The 16361-nt window shown below is 46.6% G+C and overlaps 1 protein-coding gene across 1 annotated transcript in view; it reads left to right on the top strand.

Annotated features, from left to right (window-relative positions):
• Positions 1 to 12456, top strand: part of GRIK4 (glutamate ionotropic receptor kainate type subunit 4) — a gene marked incomplete at its 5' end in the record, with an annotated part of 311497 nt that extends 299041 nt beyond the window's left edge. Inside the window, 2 exons of the mRNA XM_082626891.1 lie at positions 8496 to 8614; positions 11914 to 12456. Of these exons, the coding sequence (XP_082483017.1) occupies positions 8496 to 8614; positions 11914 to 12273 (479 nt within the window). The 3' untranslated portion in view covers positions 12274 to 12456. The remainder of the gene's footprint in view (positions 1 to 8495; positions 8615 to 11913) is intronic.
• Positions 12457 to 16361: the final 3905 nt, after the last annotated feature.

Raw genomic sequence — 16361 nt, forward strand, 5'->3', positions numbered from 1 at the left:
TCAGGATGGATGGAGAGGAGACACAGGGAAAGCAGGCTCCCAGCGAGGATGGAAAGGACTGAGCAGGAGGCTTCTTTCCACTCTCCACTGGGGGACCGAATGTTCCCTGGCACGGAGAAGAGAACTGAGCAGATGAAGAGGGAAGATAAACAGTGGAAGTCATCCTGCCCAGGTCCCACGTGCTTCGGAAAATGCTAGGGTTCTACCAACCAGCCGATGTTAACTTGCCTCCATGCGGTCGTCCTTGGGAACGAGAGGGGGAGCTGTATTAACAAGTGGTGATGTCCAAGAGGGGGCTGTCTGGGAGGTACTGTGCAAATCACTGTAAGAACCAGGGCTTCGGCTCCCAGCATAGCCACAGCAGCTAGTGCCAGCTTAATGCAGTGGCCCCATTTCTGCCATGGCTGAAACCCAAACAGACATTACTCAGAGAGACTAAAAGGCTTCCTGGCTGAATGAAAGTCCACGTGACCTCCCCCAAGCCAGGCCAGAAGCACTAGCCTGGAAGGAGCAGAACCACTGCTTGGTCTCCCTGTGACAAATTAGCCATCAAACTTCCGGAATAAAACTCACTGCTTGAGAGACACCCCCTCCCCCTCCTGTGGCAGAAGAACAGGGACCAGTATGGCCTGAAAGATCTCTTCCTTTAAGTCTTTCATGGTGGCCAGGAATGGAGCCACAGGACCATGTTTTTTCTTGTGTCTCAAATTGAACAAAGGGCAGTCCTTTTCATTTGCTTTCCAAAGCAGCTTCCAGGGGATCTTTCTTTTCGTGGTTGGGATCAGTTGGCTTCCACATGTGCCTAAAGAAAGGAGGAGGAGATGGAGCAGACAGAGAGGGATGGAGGTGAAGGGAACTATGAGGGCGGTCCTGTTCTCAGAGATCTCTGAAACTGAGAGTGACATCAATTGCAATGTACCAGACAATGTGCAGTGCCTCACATAATCCTTTTCTACTTTATTATCCTATTAAAATGTGAGAAATTTCAAAGAAAAGAATCTGCTGCTACTCCGCTTCTAACCCAGTATTACAGCTCCCGTATCACTGCCAAATTCCAGAGAAGAATCCTAACATTGGGTTGATGCCACCGTCTGAGTCTTTTTGCCAGGTCTTACTTGGCTCTGGTGAGAACCACAACATTACCCCCTGGCTTCATCGCCCCGTTTCTTTCCCTGCCTATAGCTCAGTGACCAGCTACCTGCATACAGGGCTGAAAAACGCAATGGCAGATCATGTGGAAGACTGGAGAATTACAAAAAGAAGCAGGCTTCAGTCCAAGCTGTTTCATTTTCTTCTGCCTTGTCTTTTCAAAAACACTTATTTTATTTATTTTCTCACTCAACTCCTATAAAAAGAAATATCGCTAGCCACTCACAGAGGCCAGCCTCCCAATTCAAGGGGATTGGATTACTGAAGGCTTTGCAGAACAATTGCCAGACAAAAAGGTAGTCGGTGAATTCCAAGGAAATTAAATACTTTTATCTTGAAAAACACAAGCTCACAATCAGGCTTCAAAGGAACATAAATACACCACCAGGCTGTGAAAATCAGGGTCCCCTTTCAAGGATGGAAAAGAGGACGGTGGCATTGACTCACTCACAAAATCCTTAGAGAGCAGGAAGTTTGCTGTCTGGCACGGCGGGAATGAAAGTGTAAGACATCTTAGCAAGAGCGGGGGCGAGTGATGAGGGGGGTCGGGGGAATCGTGGGGACGTTTTCCTTTCTCTTTCTTCCCTGGGGGCTCAGCTCTATTATCCTGGTTCTCTGGTTTCTCTGGAGAGGGCCAAGACTGGAAACCTGAATATGGGAGTTTAGATAGTGTCTCGAAGTGATGCTTGCCGGAGGAAGCCTCTTCCTAATCAAATCAGATGGACTGCTAAGAGACGGGGAAACTCCGGGGGAGGGGGTGCCAGGAAGCACGATCGGGAACGGAGGTGAACCATGGCCCAGTGTGTCTGCGTCAAAGGAGGTCAGCAGTTACAAAGACCACAGCCCCACCGTGTCTGGAAAGTGAGCCAAGATTAAGTCAATGGATCATCGATTCAAACATTTGCTGTAATGTTCCCAAGGAGAGAAGGGGATTTTATAAGTGGAACTAATAGCCCGTACATAGGTCTCACTTCCCCAGTCACTGGGGGTGAGGGTGGCGTGGTCCTAGGAATGAACTCAGTCACAGGGAGCCAGGGTGAGGTCTGTAATCACACCCCTTGCAGCACGAGGGACCATGGGGGCCCCGAGTTCTGGGGAGAAGTGATATGGGGGTAGGGATACGGGCTCAGGCTCTGGCTTCCATTTGGATCTGGCACTTCCCCTTGCCAGCCGTGGAGCCCTGGGCAAGTTACCTGACTCCAGTACCTTGGTTTCCTGGTCAGGAACATGGAGGTAAGGGTCGTGCCAATTTCACAGGGCAACTGTTAGGATTGAATTAAAATGTTTAGCCTGGCAAGCTGGCTCATAGTAAATATTCATAAAGGTCAGCTTTATTTTTATAAACATTAGCTGGGCAGTCAGATTTATCTAGATTTCACATCTGAGCTCTGAAGGCTTGGGCAAATTCTTGAAGTTCTCTGAATTTCCATTTCTTTAACTGTAAAATGCCAACCGTGGACTTTCTTTATAGTATTTTTAACGATAAATGAATGAGATAGAGAATGTTTTTTTAAAAATGAGGTGCTTGAGCTCATATTTTGATAAATTGTAAAGTACCTCTCCCATAACTTGCGTTCTGATAAATTGCAATACTTATCAGATGCCTCTACCATCCCTCTTCTATTCCGCGTTTCTTCCTCTACCCTTCTGCCATCACCGTCTCCAGAATCTGCTAGGTCTAGTCAACAGATGTCATGGTCATTGCAAGAAGAAATGGCAAACTTAGTATTTCACAGTCCTCAGCAGTGCAAACATGACGATTCGCTTTGTATTTTCTGGGAAGGTCATACGGGTCAGCTCACATATGGGCACGTGAAGTTGCTGTTTACAACAAATAAGTCCATGGAGATGGGACCACTTAATGTATTTGCATGGATGTAGGTGAATGTAGCTCTGAATTAGGAAGTGCTTGCAATCAAAATGGTCAAAGAATCCATGTTTTTGTCAAATATGTTCAATGTGGAAGATTGCACCAAGCTTCAGCACCTAGCGTAGTGCTCAGCTCACGGGAGCTCCTCAAGAAAGATGTGTGACCAATGGCAAAGACTGAATACACTGTCCCTTGACGGGATTGTGGTATAATGGTCTCTCCTCCCTCTGCACCTGCTCCGTGGCTCCTGTGGCCTCTGCCTCTTTGCTTCCCAGGCTCCCATTCAGAATGAGCTTTCCTGCATCACAGTTGCAAATTTCCACAGTGCCAGCTGGAGATATGAATGGGTTTTAAGGGCTGGGACCTATGTGCACCTGAATCCTAGAAGTGATTATTTGCCAGTCAGAACCGAAGGCAGAGCAGGTGGGTGGGTGGGTGGGTGGAGATTCAACGCTACTCAGAGATTCTCCCTTCCAGGTGGCCATTCTAGTTCTAGAGACAATGTTCTTCATTTGCATTTGTCAACTATCATTTGTATTTGTGGGCAATCTGTGAGTGACACATCACAGTTGGTCTTCAGTCAACCAGGAGTTTGTGGGGAGAGTTTGATTCCATTTCGGTTAATACAGTCTTACGGCTGAGGCCTAGCTGAGGCTCAGAGACGCAAGTGTCAGGAGAAAATCTCAGTTTCAACGCCATCTGTCTGGATGGCTTCTGTGAGGTCCCGTCTGAAGAAGGGAAGGGGGAGTGATGAGATGGCTCCCCTGCAGGTGTGGAGGGCCTTGGGGTCAGCCTGGAGGGAGTCCACATGACAGGCTCCTCTGAGCGAGGGCTGTGAGCTGGGGAAGGCATTTGACGTCTAGGAGAATGACTAACGACAACGTTAACGGAACTGCTGTCGCCTCCTAACTCCGCTCCCCGCTCCCCGCTCCATCTGTTTCTCAGCTCCGACTCTGCCAGCAATCTATTCTTGCTTCCACTTTCCAATAAGTTCCTAAAGGCACGAATGGTATACAAGCCCCGCTCCTAGGAGGAGGGGGCCACTCAGCCAGGAGTCAGCACGCTGGAGCCAACACCCGTGATTAACATGCTGGCCCTGAAACGCGAGAAGCTGGGAAAGAGAGGCTGTGGGGTGTTTCAGTGACTCATGGTTTCTACCAGCATCCTGTACAAACCTGAGCTCCTCAAAGAAGCTTTCCCTGATCTGATCAAGATTATCCCAGCACAGATCACCTGTCCATTTATAACCCTATCCCATCCCCCCTACGCCTGCCCGTGACCGCGTGTGGTCAAGTCCATGCTGTGGATCATCCACATCATGGTCAGTCCCACTCTGGCCAGCCACAGAGTGCACTCTAGGCCACCAGGCTGGGAGCACTCAACGAGGGCTGGCCCACTTTATGATTATTTTAAACAACATTTAATTAGGAATGAATACATATCACAGTATGTATCCAAAGCTTTTGAGAATTCATGCTTCTACACCTGGGATGCCCTTATCCTCTTTCTGTCAGCTCATTGTTTCAACAAACATTTATTGGGCTCTTACGATGGTCCAGGGGTTATAGAGTTGAACAAGACATGGCTCTTCCTCTCAAGGGAATTACAGTCTAGTGGGAAATCCAGATATATAACATTAAACTAATTATTATTTTATGCAATATTGGAGTGGCATATGTTGTATCAGAAAGCATCTCTGATCAGAAAGATCACTCACGGGCTTCCCTGGTGGCGCGGTGGTTGGGAGTCCGCCTGCCGGTGCAGGGGACGCGGGTTCGTGCCCCGGTCCGGGAAGATCCCACATGCCGCGGAGCGGCTGGGCCCGTGAGCCATGGCCGCTGAGCCTGCGCGTCGGGGGCCTGTGCTCCGCAGCGGGAGAGGCCACAACAGTGAGAGGCCCGCGTACCACAAAAAAAAAAAAAAAAAAAGAAAGATCACTCAGGCAACTAGGTGGACGGTAAAGTTGAGGAGGACACAGCTACGAGCAGGGATATCATTTTGGAGATGCTGCCAAAGTCCAAGCAAGAGATGGCGGGGCCTTGAGCTAGGGAAGTGGTAGCAGAGAGAGAGAGAGAGAAGGTAAGAAATTGAAAAGTATTTAGGAGGTAAAATCAGCAGGACAGTGCATGGAGGAGAGATAAGAGGCCAAATGCAGGGAAATGGGAGAATATGCCTCAGAGCAGGCAAAGGCGATTGAGAAGATTGGTGGAGAGCAGAGAGCAATGGCTTCATAAAAAGCCAAGAAGGGGGAGTTCCCTGGTGGTTCAGTGGTTAGGATTCGACGCTTTCACTGCCGTGGCCTGGATTCAATCCCTGGTGGGGGAACTGAGATCCCACAAGCCTCATGGCGTGGACAAAAAAAAAAAAAATGCCAAGAAGGGGGTGTGGTTGACAATGTCAGGTGTTACCAGAGGTCACTTAAGATTGGGACTGGAGGGCTTCCCTTCGGGTGGCGCAGTGGTTGAGAATCTGCCTGCCAATGCAGGGGACACGGGTTCGAGCCCTGGTCTGGGAAGACCCCACATGCCGCGGAGCAAGTAGGCCCGTGAGCCACAATTACTGAGCCTGCGTGTCTGGAGCCTGTGCTCCGCAACAAGAGAGGCCGCGATAGTGAGAGGCCCCGCGCACCGCGATGAAGAGTGGCCCTCACTTGCCGCAACTGGTGAAAGCCCTCGCACAGAAACGAAGACCCAACACAGCTATAAATAAATAAATAAATATTTAAAAAAAAAAAAAAAAAAAAAAAGATTGGGACTGGAAATTTTCCGATAGGTTAGAAACAAAATGTTCATTGATAACCTCAGTGAGCTTGGTTTTAGTGGTACAAGACAAAATTTCATGGGATGACAAGTGAATATTCTGGAGAATAAAAGTGAATTCAGAATGCAATCATTTTCTCCTTTAGATACCATAGACAGACCACCTAGCGCCTAAAAGATTTTCAAGTATTCAAAATTATGTTTGAGATCTGAAAAAAATTATTAGCTTCAAAATGCAAAAAGAAAACTGCTAAATCAAGACGGGTAATTAACTATCTCCAAAATGTAACATTGTTTCGACTTCATTAATTTTTAAATTTAATATTCATAAAAACGTCATTACATTTAGAAACAATTTTTTTTGGTTTGATTTTTCTCCTTTTGCAAACATTCTCTTGTATGAACAACGACTGCTGAGAAATCACAGCCAATTATACATTAACTGTTGCTTGCCACTCCGTCACATCAGAAGCAAAATTTTTAAAATGCATTTAACATAAGATGTGGGTGCATTTTCTCCTACTTGCTTTCATGTGGGATGGGTCTCCAAATGTAAGCGTTTTAAGGACTGTCTTAACATAGTTCTGATATAGACAGTTTCAAAAATCTTGCCTAGGGAAGGAAGGAAAGAGAAGGGTATTCACTAGACAGAGCTGGAGGGAGAAGGATTTTGTATTTTTCTTTAAGAAGGGAAAGACGTGAGTGTGTATGTGCACTGAGGGAAAGAGTCAGTACGGAGGAAAAGGTTGAGGAGGGCTGGGATGGTGACTGAGGGCGACAGGGAAACACTAGAGTCCAGATGGCAGAATTGGACTCGAGGAGGGGAGAACACCTCTGCAGAAACACGAGGGGAGGTTGAATCCCTTCCAGGGGATCCTAGTCTTTTTCTACATCAGGCAGAGCTATCCCAAGGTGACAGGAAAGTCTTGTGGTACCTCACCAGTCACTTGGAGCTCTGTTTACCTGAACAGGTGGGCATCTTTGGTATCACAGTCATCACTTCCCCTTCACTGGGGAGCCCTTTCTCTACAGGGGCTGGCTGGAGAAACTAGTTTGTCCATGATGCTCAGATGCACGTCCCAATACCTGGTTCTCACCCCCCCCAAAGCTGTGACTGGACACCCCAGCTATGTCCTTGGTGCATTCCCCCTTAAGTGTCCCTTTTGTCCCCAGAGGTTCCTATGGTTAAAAACCTTCTGCCCAAATGGTCCCAGGTTACGGGGGCAGGTGATCAAATGAAGCCCAAGCACCTTCCTCTTGGAGGGTAGAAATCTACTCCCAACGCTGTGTGCCTTCCCTTAGAACTGAGTTTTTAAGTCCTCTCTCATTTTTGATTATTCACAATAGAGGATGTTTACTCACACAGGTACCCAAGAGTTGGCTGTGTGGACCTGCAGACCAGAGTATACAATCCACTGGGTACATTCATGATGTAAGCCCTCGGAGCCATTGTAGCAGATTATTGGTGTAGGCAGGCACTGCGCCGAGCTGTGTTATTTTAAAAACAAAACAAAAAACCAACAGACAGCCATCTGAGTCCTTGTGAGAGAAAACCCAAGGCATCTTAAAATGGCTAGGTAGGGCCATTTCTCCAGCTTTCCAAGGTGTAGGAAGTAGTGTCAGATTTCTGCTTCTGATCCATGGCTCATTTCAGTGTTGTATGAAGCTAGCTTTCCCTGACACCGACATAGCTCTGTGTCCCATGAAGGCACTGCTGGTTGAACAAACACTCAGGTATGCAGGCATTCCAACAGCACAGGACATAAGCTACCCTCTTGGCATTTATCAGGATAAAAGATGCTTTTTGATTTATGATTGTGGCTTCTCTTAAATCAGGGTTTCATGGGTTTCTGACACTCCCCTAATGTTTGGGTTTCTCTAGTACCAAAAAAAAAGCATCCAATTACATAGCTAACTCAGTGTTGGACACAGCCATATAATTCCAGAAATATCTATTGAATATATATGATATGCCAGGTATCATGCTTGGCAATGAGTTTACAACCAGAAACTGCCTAACTTCAAGGAACTTAGCCATACACAATGCTTCCCAAAATACCAATTTGCAAACAAATTTTAGGCCTGGCTGGAAAAGAATCACTTGTGAAATGCATTTTAAAATACAGATTCCTGGGCCCCATCTCCAGAGATAGGGATTCAATATGTCTGGGGTGAGGATTAGGCATCTATATACCTTTAATGAGCTTCCCCGGGGGTTCTGATGGCAGCCAGGTTTGGGAACCACCTGGGATAAAACGTTTTAGTTTCCAAGTAAGTCTGTTAGTAACACGTTGACACAATTAAGTAAATGTAATTTTTTCTATCCATAGTTTGGTTACGACAGTTGCTTTATATCAAGCAAACACAATACTAGGAAGATTGATGAACTTTTTATGAAACTGCTAGAATTTACTGGTATTTTGCTATCATGTCTCTGTATGCTAAATCAAAATTTTTCTTAGCCCTTTTCTTAAAATGACTGACCCTCCCACCCCAGAAAGCTTCTCACCAATCTCCTCCACTTGCATCTAGAGCCCTCTCCCCTCTTCTACTCCAGCTATGCTGCATTTTTGTTTCCAAAGAATAATTATATCTCAAGGAACATGTGTGTAAAATGTCTACAAGACTCAAGTTCTAGTCATTCAGCATTTTTGGTAGAATGATTATGTCTCCCAGCTCTTTTACACTATTTTTTGTTCGTTCTCACTTTCTTACAGGACTGGGAATGGAGAATATTGGTGGAATCTTTGTGGTTCTTATTTGTGGCTTAATCGTGGCCATTTTTATGGCTATGTTGGAGTTTTTATGGACTCTCCGACACTCAGAAGCGACTGAGGTAAACCTTCTAAGGGGTATGACCTATAGTATTGGCAAGCAGGGCCAAGTTCACAGGCTCACACAGGGACAAAGGTCATTTCAGACAGAACTTGTGAAATCCCACAGGAGGGTGGGGCACCCATGGAGCAGCACAGCGGAAAGAATCCCAGTTCCGAGGGCAGGAGCTCAGGGTTCAGGCTTCATCACTTACTAATTATGCAGCCACAGAAAGGGCACATAACCTCTCTGGGCTTCAGATTCTTCTTTGAAACAGCCCAGTAAATAAATCTGTGAAAATGTTTTTATGAACAACGAAGACTTACACAACTATGATTTAAGATGTACTGTTATAAGGGAAAACAGGCGAAAGTACCAGGTTACTAATGCAAACGATGGCTTTGGTTCTTCCATCTTAAGTATGTTTTTGCCTTGCAGGTAAAGCTGTTTAGAGATATCCCAATTCACGAGAGCTCAAAATGATATCTTCCTTCTCAGAGATTTTTGAATAAGTTTAATTCCCAAACCTGTGGCTTAGAAACTGGGTTAATATAACCTTCACACAGATGGAAGAGTCTGAGAGAAGGAAGACGACTTTATTCCATTCTACCTCCATTCCAGGGCACAAATCATTACATGCTACTTGCATTGTTTGGTTTTTGAAGTATATTGGCCTCTATCTCAATCTCCCAACTCCTGATCGTCCTAAAATCTCCTTCCCTAATTGACAGCTCCTAACAGCAGATAACAGTACAGAAGAGTACAGCACCCCTATAAACCTATGCGGTCCAGCCTCATGTAGGGCCTCCATTCAACACTGCTGACCAGTCTTTTCCTTTTCTGTGCTCAGCCTCTTTCCCACTTCCCAGTAGGACTTCCAAGCCATCACCCACTCCTCACATCCCTTTGCTCCTCCATGACTAATTTTACCTCCTGCCTCACCCAGAACTCAGGAGTGACCAGCCCCAAATTAAAACGCCCACCTAAAAATTTACCCGCAACTGGAGCCACCCCCAGGGCTTCTGCAGATGTTCTGGTCATCCCTTCCTCTCTGCCTTGTTCCCACCTTTCCTCAGCTCCTCTAGGATTATCCTTTTTCTCCCCTTTATTTATTTTTTTTGCCTGCTCTCTCCCCCAAGTCCAAAACTATGCTCATGTTTATTCCGTATTTTCAAATAATAGCCATGTTGCTGTTGCTCTTGCCCTACCCCTCTCCTCTTGCAAGCCCAGGTGATCCGACTGCCTCTCTCTCCATGTCCTCACCTCCCATTCGGGCCTCACTCCACAGCAGCTGGCTTCTCCCCACCCCTTCCCTGAAAGGTCATGGCTGAGAGGTCTGACCCCCCCCAATGAACGAAACCAAAAGAGAACCCACTGGGCGTTATTGGACCTCAGTGTGGCCCTTGATGAAGTGGATCGCTCCTTCCAGAACACTCTCCTCCCTTGCCTTGCCTGCTCCAGGCTCTCTTGGTTTCCCTCCTCCTTCCCTCTCCAGCGTTACTGGCCTTCTCCTTCCGTCCACCCCTTAAATGGCGGTGCTCTTACCTCTTCCTAAGACCTCGTTCAGGTGTTCCTGTCCCTGTGAAACCTTCCGCAGTTCTCCTGCCTTCTTCCCTGGACCGGAAAGTTGCTCATTCCTCCTCCTTCCCACCACCCCTCTAACCAGCACATAGAGCACTTACAAACTGTGTGGCAATTATTTTCGTATCAGCCTGGCTCCTAGACATTGCACTGCCTGAAAGTAAGGACCGAGTCCTTTGTGTCTGTATTTCCACTGCAAAGCACAGTGTTTGGTACTTAGTTGACAGTCAATAAATATCAATATGTGTCTTTATGTTCTTGTCACATATAATAGATTAGGCAGGTGGCGGCGTTTTTGGTGTAATTATTTTTAGAAGCACAGAGGAGTTAAGTGACTTGACTACAGTTTCTGCTATTCATTAACAACCTTGGGTCTAGAATCCAGGTCTCAAGTCCTAACTCAGGCTGTGTTCCATTAGGGGATTCTACTTCTCTGTAGCTGCTTCAGGTAGAGGATCTGTGCACGCTGGGTTATTCTCCCAAGAGCTCGCCAGTGGTCTGGATGTACCTTAAAAAATTCAGTGAGGAGTTCAAGCTCTCCCAACATCTAGAAAGAAGAGTCAAGGCTAAGTTAACTATTTGACTATGGTAGAACAACTGTCCTGTTGATAGAACGGGAAGACTAGAAGAAAGAACATGAAAGAACAGAAAGCTTCCTCTCCCATCCTAATGGGAGAAAGTGTCCTTTCCAGCACAGAGTAGAGAAGAAAGCAGAGCATGCATGTGCTCTGCAGTATGTAGGTTTAGGTTCAAATTCTGGGTCAGCTATTTGTTAGTCGAGTCATTTCTGGCAAGGTATCTAAATTCTGTGAGCCTCCATTTCCACATCTGTGAAATGGGTATAACAGTAGTAGTCATGGTACAGGCTCAAGATTCTTCATCCACAATTCTGAAACCGCAAAAGCTCAGAAAGTTCCAAGCTTTTTGTAAGTTTGATGCCAGTGCTTTGGGTGACAAACCTTGACTTGGACTTGTATGAGGCTAATGTTTATGGTCTTTAACTCACTTGGTGTGAATGTATATTCATTTTGCTACAGAAATAGTAATGTGTTTGAATATAGGGTCTTCCCCCCAGAGCCCACTGGAAGTGATACGTAATATATTTTATGTGCATTGTATGACCTTGTCAAAATTCAAAATATTTTGAAACACAGCTGGACCCAAGAGTTTCTTATCAGGAGATGGCAGAGCTGCAGGAGTAGATTGCCTTGTTTTTGTTATTATAGTTATTGTTAGAACGCAGCCTTTCCAGCCATAACCAGCTGATTAAAAGAAATGAGACTCTTTGGCCTGAGAACAGAATGTTCGTGGAGACATGGTTGTTTTTTCACAAGCTTGAAAGACTGACATGCGGTAAAGGGATTATTTACTTAGTCGGCTTCAAGGTCTAAATTTAACTGGATGGATGGATGAAAAGTTCAGGGAGAGGAATTAAGTCAGTAGAAGGAAGCAGCGTTTAAGGGTAATGTGCAAAAATGGTAGGGGCACCTTCCCAACATGGTGAGATCAGTGTCTTTGAAGCTGTCCAAAGACGAGACGACCAGCTGGCGGGATGGTATGGAGGATGTTTGAATATTAAATAGCGGGTGGAAGTGAGGAGGTGGATTGAAAGCCCTTCGAAAATATAAGATGATATAATTGTGAAACTCTGCGCCCTAATCGCGCGCCCGAATGAGCCCGCAGGGGACCCTCGGGGGCTGGTCCTGAGAGGTCGGGCTGTGACCTCCTCGTGTCCTCCAGGTGTCCGTCTGCCAGGAGATGGTGAGCGAGCTGCGCAGCATCATCCTGTGTCAGGACAGTGTCCACCCGCGCCGGCGGCGCGCCGGGCTACCGCCGCCACGGCCCCCCATCCCCGAGGAGCAGCGCCGGCCCCGGGCCACCGTGACCCTCAGCAACGGCAAGCTGTGCGGGGCCGGGGAGCCTGACCAGCTGGCGCAGAGACTGGCCCAGGAGGCCGCCCTGGTGGCCCGCGGTTGCACGCACATACGCGTGTGCCCCGAGTGCCGCCGCTTCCAGGGCCTGCGGGCGCGGCCGTCGCCGGCGCGCAGCGAGGAGAGCCTGGAGTGGGAGAAGACCACCAACAGCAGCGAGCCCGAGTAGCCCCGCCGCCGAGGATGCTCGGCTCCCCGGCCCGCTGCGGAGGCGGGATTCGCTGAGCCCGCCCTGCTGCCCGCGGGGCCCCCGGACTTGTACAGCGTCCACCCTTCTCTCCAGGTTTTGGATCCAGTAACTTTACAAAACGATCAAAGAGCCTGACGCCCCAGCCGGAGACGGCGCCCTGGTCCGGGGAGCTGGGGCCACCCAGAGACGTTGAGCCCGAGTGGCAGGGGACGCTCTCCCACCTGGCCACAAGCCCCCTCTTCCCGCAGTGGGCCTTTCCCTCCCAACAAAACTAAAGAGTCGGGGTGGGAGGGGTCCCTGCCCAGACCGTCCGATGAATTGGTGGCATCATCAATGGAATTTCCCCCTAGGAAGGGGCCATTGTACCCTGGGTCTAGTTCTTACAGGAAAAAAAAAAAAAAATTAAACTCAACAGGGAAGTTTTTCTTTTCTGGATTTGTATATTTTTGTTAATGTTCTTTTCTTTTGTTTTCTCTGTTTCTCTCCTTCCCTCCTTTTCTTCTTTGTTGTCTCAGTTCTATTCCTTTGTTTCGTTTTCTTGGAGGGGGAGGCTGGGTTAGGGAATTGAAGTCACAATAATCCCTGTTACCATTTTCCTAAATTTTAGGATATGAAGCGGCCAGTGCATCAGACTCCAGGCGCTGAACTCTCCTTTCTGTGTGGTGACTGGGGCCACAGGGCATGTAGGAGAAGGTGAATTAGGTGGAGAATATCAAAGAAAGGTCCAGTAATTTTTTAAATGCCAAAACCCAATTAACTCATAGTTTACTGAGAGACCTTGAAATGCCTGGGATTTCAGAGGTTAATTTGTCCTTTCTTTCTCTCTCTTTTCGACTTTCACTATGATTGGGTTTGATTTGGTCTTTGGTGAATGTGATCTCTGAAGAAGAGAGATAGCGGAGGAGAGTAGAAGGCACAAAGTATCCCAGGCCCTTGTTTAAGGAGCAGAGAGGGTAAATACAAATTTCCCCAACAGTGGCCTTGGCTTCAGCAGGAACGTGCTGTCTTCAGGTGGGGAAGGATGGGGCCGCCCTGCTGGTCTGGTGCATACTTTGTCAACTGCACCTCTTTTTAATCAAACTCAGTAGCTGCCTATGAAGCCAGACCCCCAAGGCTATCATGGATTGGGTGATTTCTTGCTACTAGATGTGAGACCTCGGTGCAAATGTGTGTGTGTGTGTGTGTGTGTGTGTGTGTGTGTTTATTATATGGGAAGATCCTAAGTAATCGAGAATTTGCCAGGTTCCTGGGAGAGAGGTAGGGTCTTATAGTCAGTACACAGGCCTGGGAACTAGGGACTCGAGTCCTCACCTAAGCATGGGCAGTAGCCCCCCTTGTAGGACTTTACATGAAGCATCTCACTTCTCTTTCATCTACACAATCGGAGTTACTGATGCTTTCCAGGCTGTCAGATGCCTGCTAAGTACTTCTCTACTTGTGAGATGTGTGCAGTGGCCGGAGCACTCATTGGGAGGGGTGAAGCTTCTCAGCAGCTGCTTGATCTTTGCTTGGCTTCGCCAGTTGGGAGTTTCACACAGAGAGTTTTCATTTTCTGATTGAAAACAAATTCTATGCAATTTCTGTTTGTCAACTTAGAAAATTCAGAGGAGAGAGAACTAAACAGCCACTACAGCCATCTCCCCCGCTGTCACCACCTTGAATCAAATTGTCCTCACATTGTTTCTGTTCTGAACGTACTAAAATAAAGACACCTTTGCAAGACAACGAGCTCAATTCCATGTTTTTGCCGTCGACATTAGGTCGACATCTTCTTTGTGCCAGGACTATTGGTTAGAACTGCCATCCTGGGGGTACCCCGATGGTTCCTATAAAGGATGCCAGTTTTGTCCTAGGCTGACCTCTTCTCTCTCATGAATTTGAATCTTTTTACATTTTCCTCTTAAACCATCAAATGTCGGCAAGCTCTGCAGGACATGAGTCTTTTTTTAAACCTTGCTTAGAGCCTCCTGGAGAAACGTGGATTTGGGGGGAAGGGCACCTGAAGGCACATGGACCGCAGGCTGCAATGGTGCCATGCTGCCCCGACCCACAGCTCCATTCCTTGCTTCTGACAATGTGGTCAGATCGCATGTGGGGCAGGAAGGGTTGTTTTTAAAACAAAAAACAAAAAACAAAAAACAAATAACCCCTCGTTTTTATGAGCAGGATATCTTGATCAATAGCAAACTTTTGTAAAATGGATTGGTGACATAAACGTCCCCATGAATCCTTTATAAAGTCTGTTTCTTTCATGGAATAAAGATAAGACTGACAGCGCTAGGCAGTTTCTATTAGCTGCTGGGACCATGGCTGCACCTCACTCAAGCTGGTGAGTGAATCTGCAACCAGCTAGTTCTCTTCCTTGGTTTGTCTCCACTTTTTTTATCTGTTGGTTGTCGGCTTTCTTTTCCATTCTGTATTTTCTATCTGATTCTGTATACTGTATAAAGCCGTTTTTTCTTGTCTGTTTATCTTTCTTCGACTGCAATATTTACAATAAAACAGAAACAAACCCTGAAATGTTAGTGATGGATGAAAGCTGTTTGGGTTTGGAGAGAATGCTTTGGTGTGTCTAAAATCCAGGTACTCTGAAAGCCAATAAAAGTAGAAATCCACATTTTGTCTTCCCCTCCACCTGCCCTTCTCTCGCTCCCTCTCCATTCCCTATCCTCTTCCGCTCTTTGTTCAGACCCCAGAAAAATCTAGGTGGCTTCTTTCAATTTGTAGTCCTGGAGGCAGAGCCAATCCCCCGCCCCTCCCCAAACGGATACACATGTTAATGAAGTTCAGGATTCATAGGGTTTTGTCTTCCTAAATGCACTTTCACAGAATAGTCATCTATTGATACCTAGGGTAACTCTAGTCAGATATCACCCCAGATTCCACTGGGAGCTTGAAGATTACATCAATTAAAATATAATACTTCGCTTTATTTCTTTTAATTGCCTTGCAGGGCCCCAATCGTCACCAGATCTCTACCTCAGAACCCAGGTGGGGTGTAAGTTGAGCATGTAGATGGCCGAAAATCTTTTGGCTTCCTCTAATCCAAAGCTTATATGAGAATATTCATCCTGGGAACTTGCCAACCGGCCCTCTTATTGGTTAGGTGAGACCAAAATATCATGATAACCAATCCACCTGGGGCCACTCTGTGAAAGTTTATTAGTTTGGAATTCCAAGGAGTTTAATTTTCTTTTGGAATCCAAGGGGGACTTCCCTATGGTGTAGGAGTCAAATACACGAGGCCAGAAAGGACCGGGGCATTTCAGACACGGCAGGTTGGTGGTTTGAGTGGAGCTTGAGAGAACCATTTGTAGCCCTCCCGCCAAGGGGGTGTGTGCAGCGGTAAAGCAGTCTGGACACGATAAGGGAGATTTGATTCCCTGACTGGTAGGCAGCTCTCTGGGGTAATAACAAAGAGACCTGTTGGGAAAATTCAGAGAAGGAATCCTTTCATAAAGATTTCACTTAAAGCTAGTGCTTCCTATGGGGCCTCTCAAAGAGAAAAGTAAGCTTTTAGTTGCCTTGAGTTATTCCAGTGGCTTTCTGTGAAAGGTGGCTCCCTGTCCCCCACAGGCAAATCCCGCACCATTAGCCCTATGGAGTGTCCTCAGTGGCTGACAACCTGGGAAACCTACAGTATGACTCAAAGATTGGTGATGATGTGACTTCAGAAAACTCTTCTCACAGAAAAAATATAGACTCTGTCATCTATCTATCTACCTATCTATCTATCTATCTACCTACCTATCTATCATCTCTCACAACTGGTGTGGCTTGCAAAGAAAAAAGTCGCCAAGTTTTAGAACTGAAGAGGTCAACAACCCCGTTATAATTTAAGGGCAACTGGGCAAGAGAAGTTCTGTCACTATTAACAGAAGGTTATCATTCAAATTTTGTTAATTTCATACCAATTTCCAAATCTGAAGAATGAATGAAAAAAATATGAATATTGCCATTAAACAAATGGTAGAAATAGCACTGAGATCAAGAAAGAAAAAAGTATACAAAGGGAATAAAGTGAAAAACAACCTCCTGATCAGAAAAGGCAGAAAAGTTGAGGGCCA

This window comes from Mesoplodon mirus, assembly GCF_964341445.2.
Source record: "Mesoplodon mirus genome assembly, chromosome: 7".
Taxonomy (NCBI): Eukaryota; Metazoa; Chordata; class Mammalia; order Artiodactyla; family Ziphiidae; genus Mesoplodon; species Mesoplodon mirus.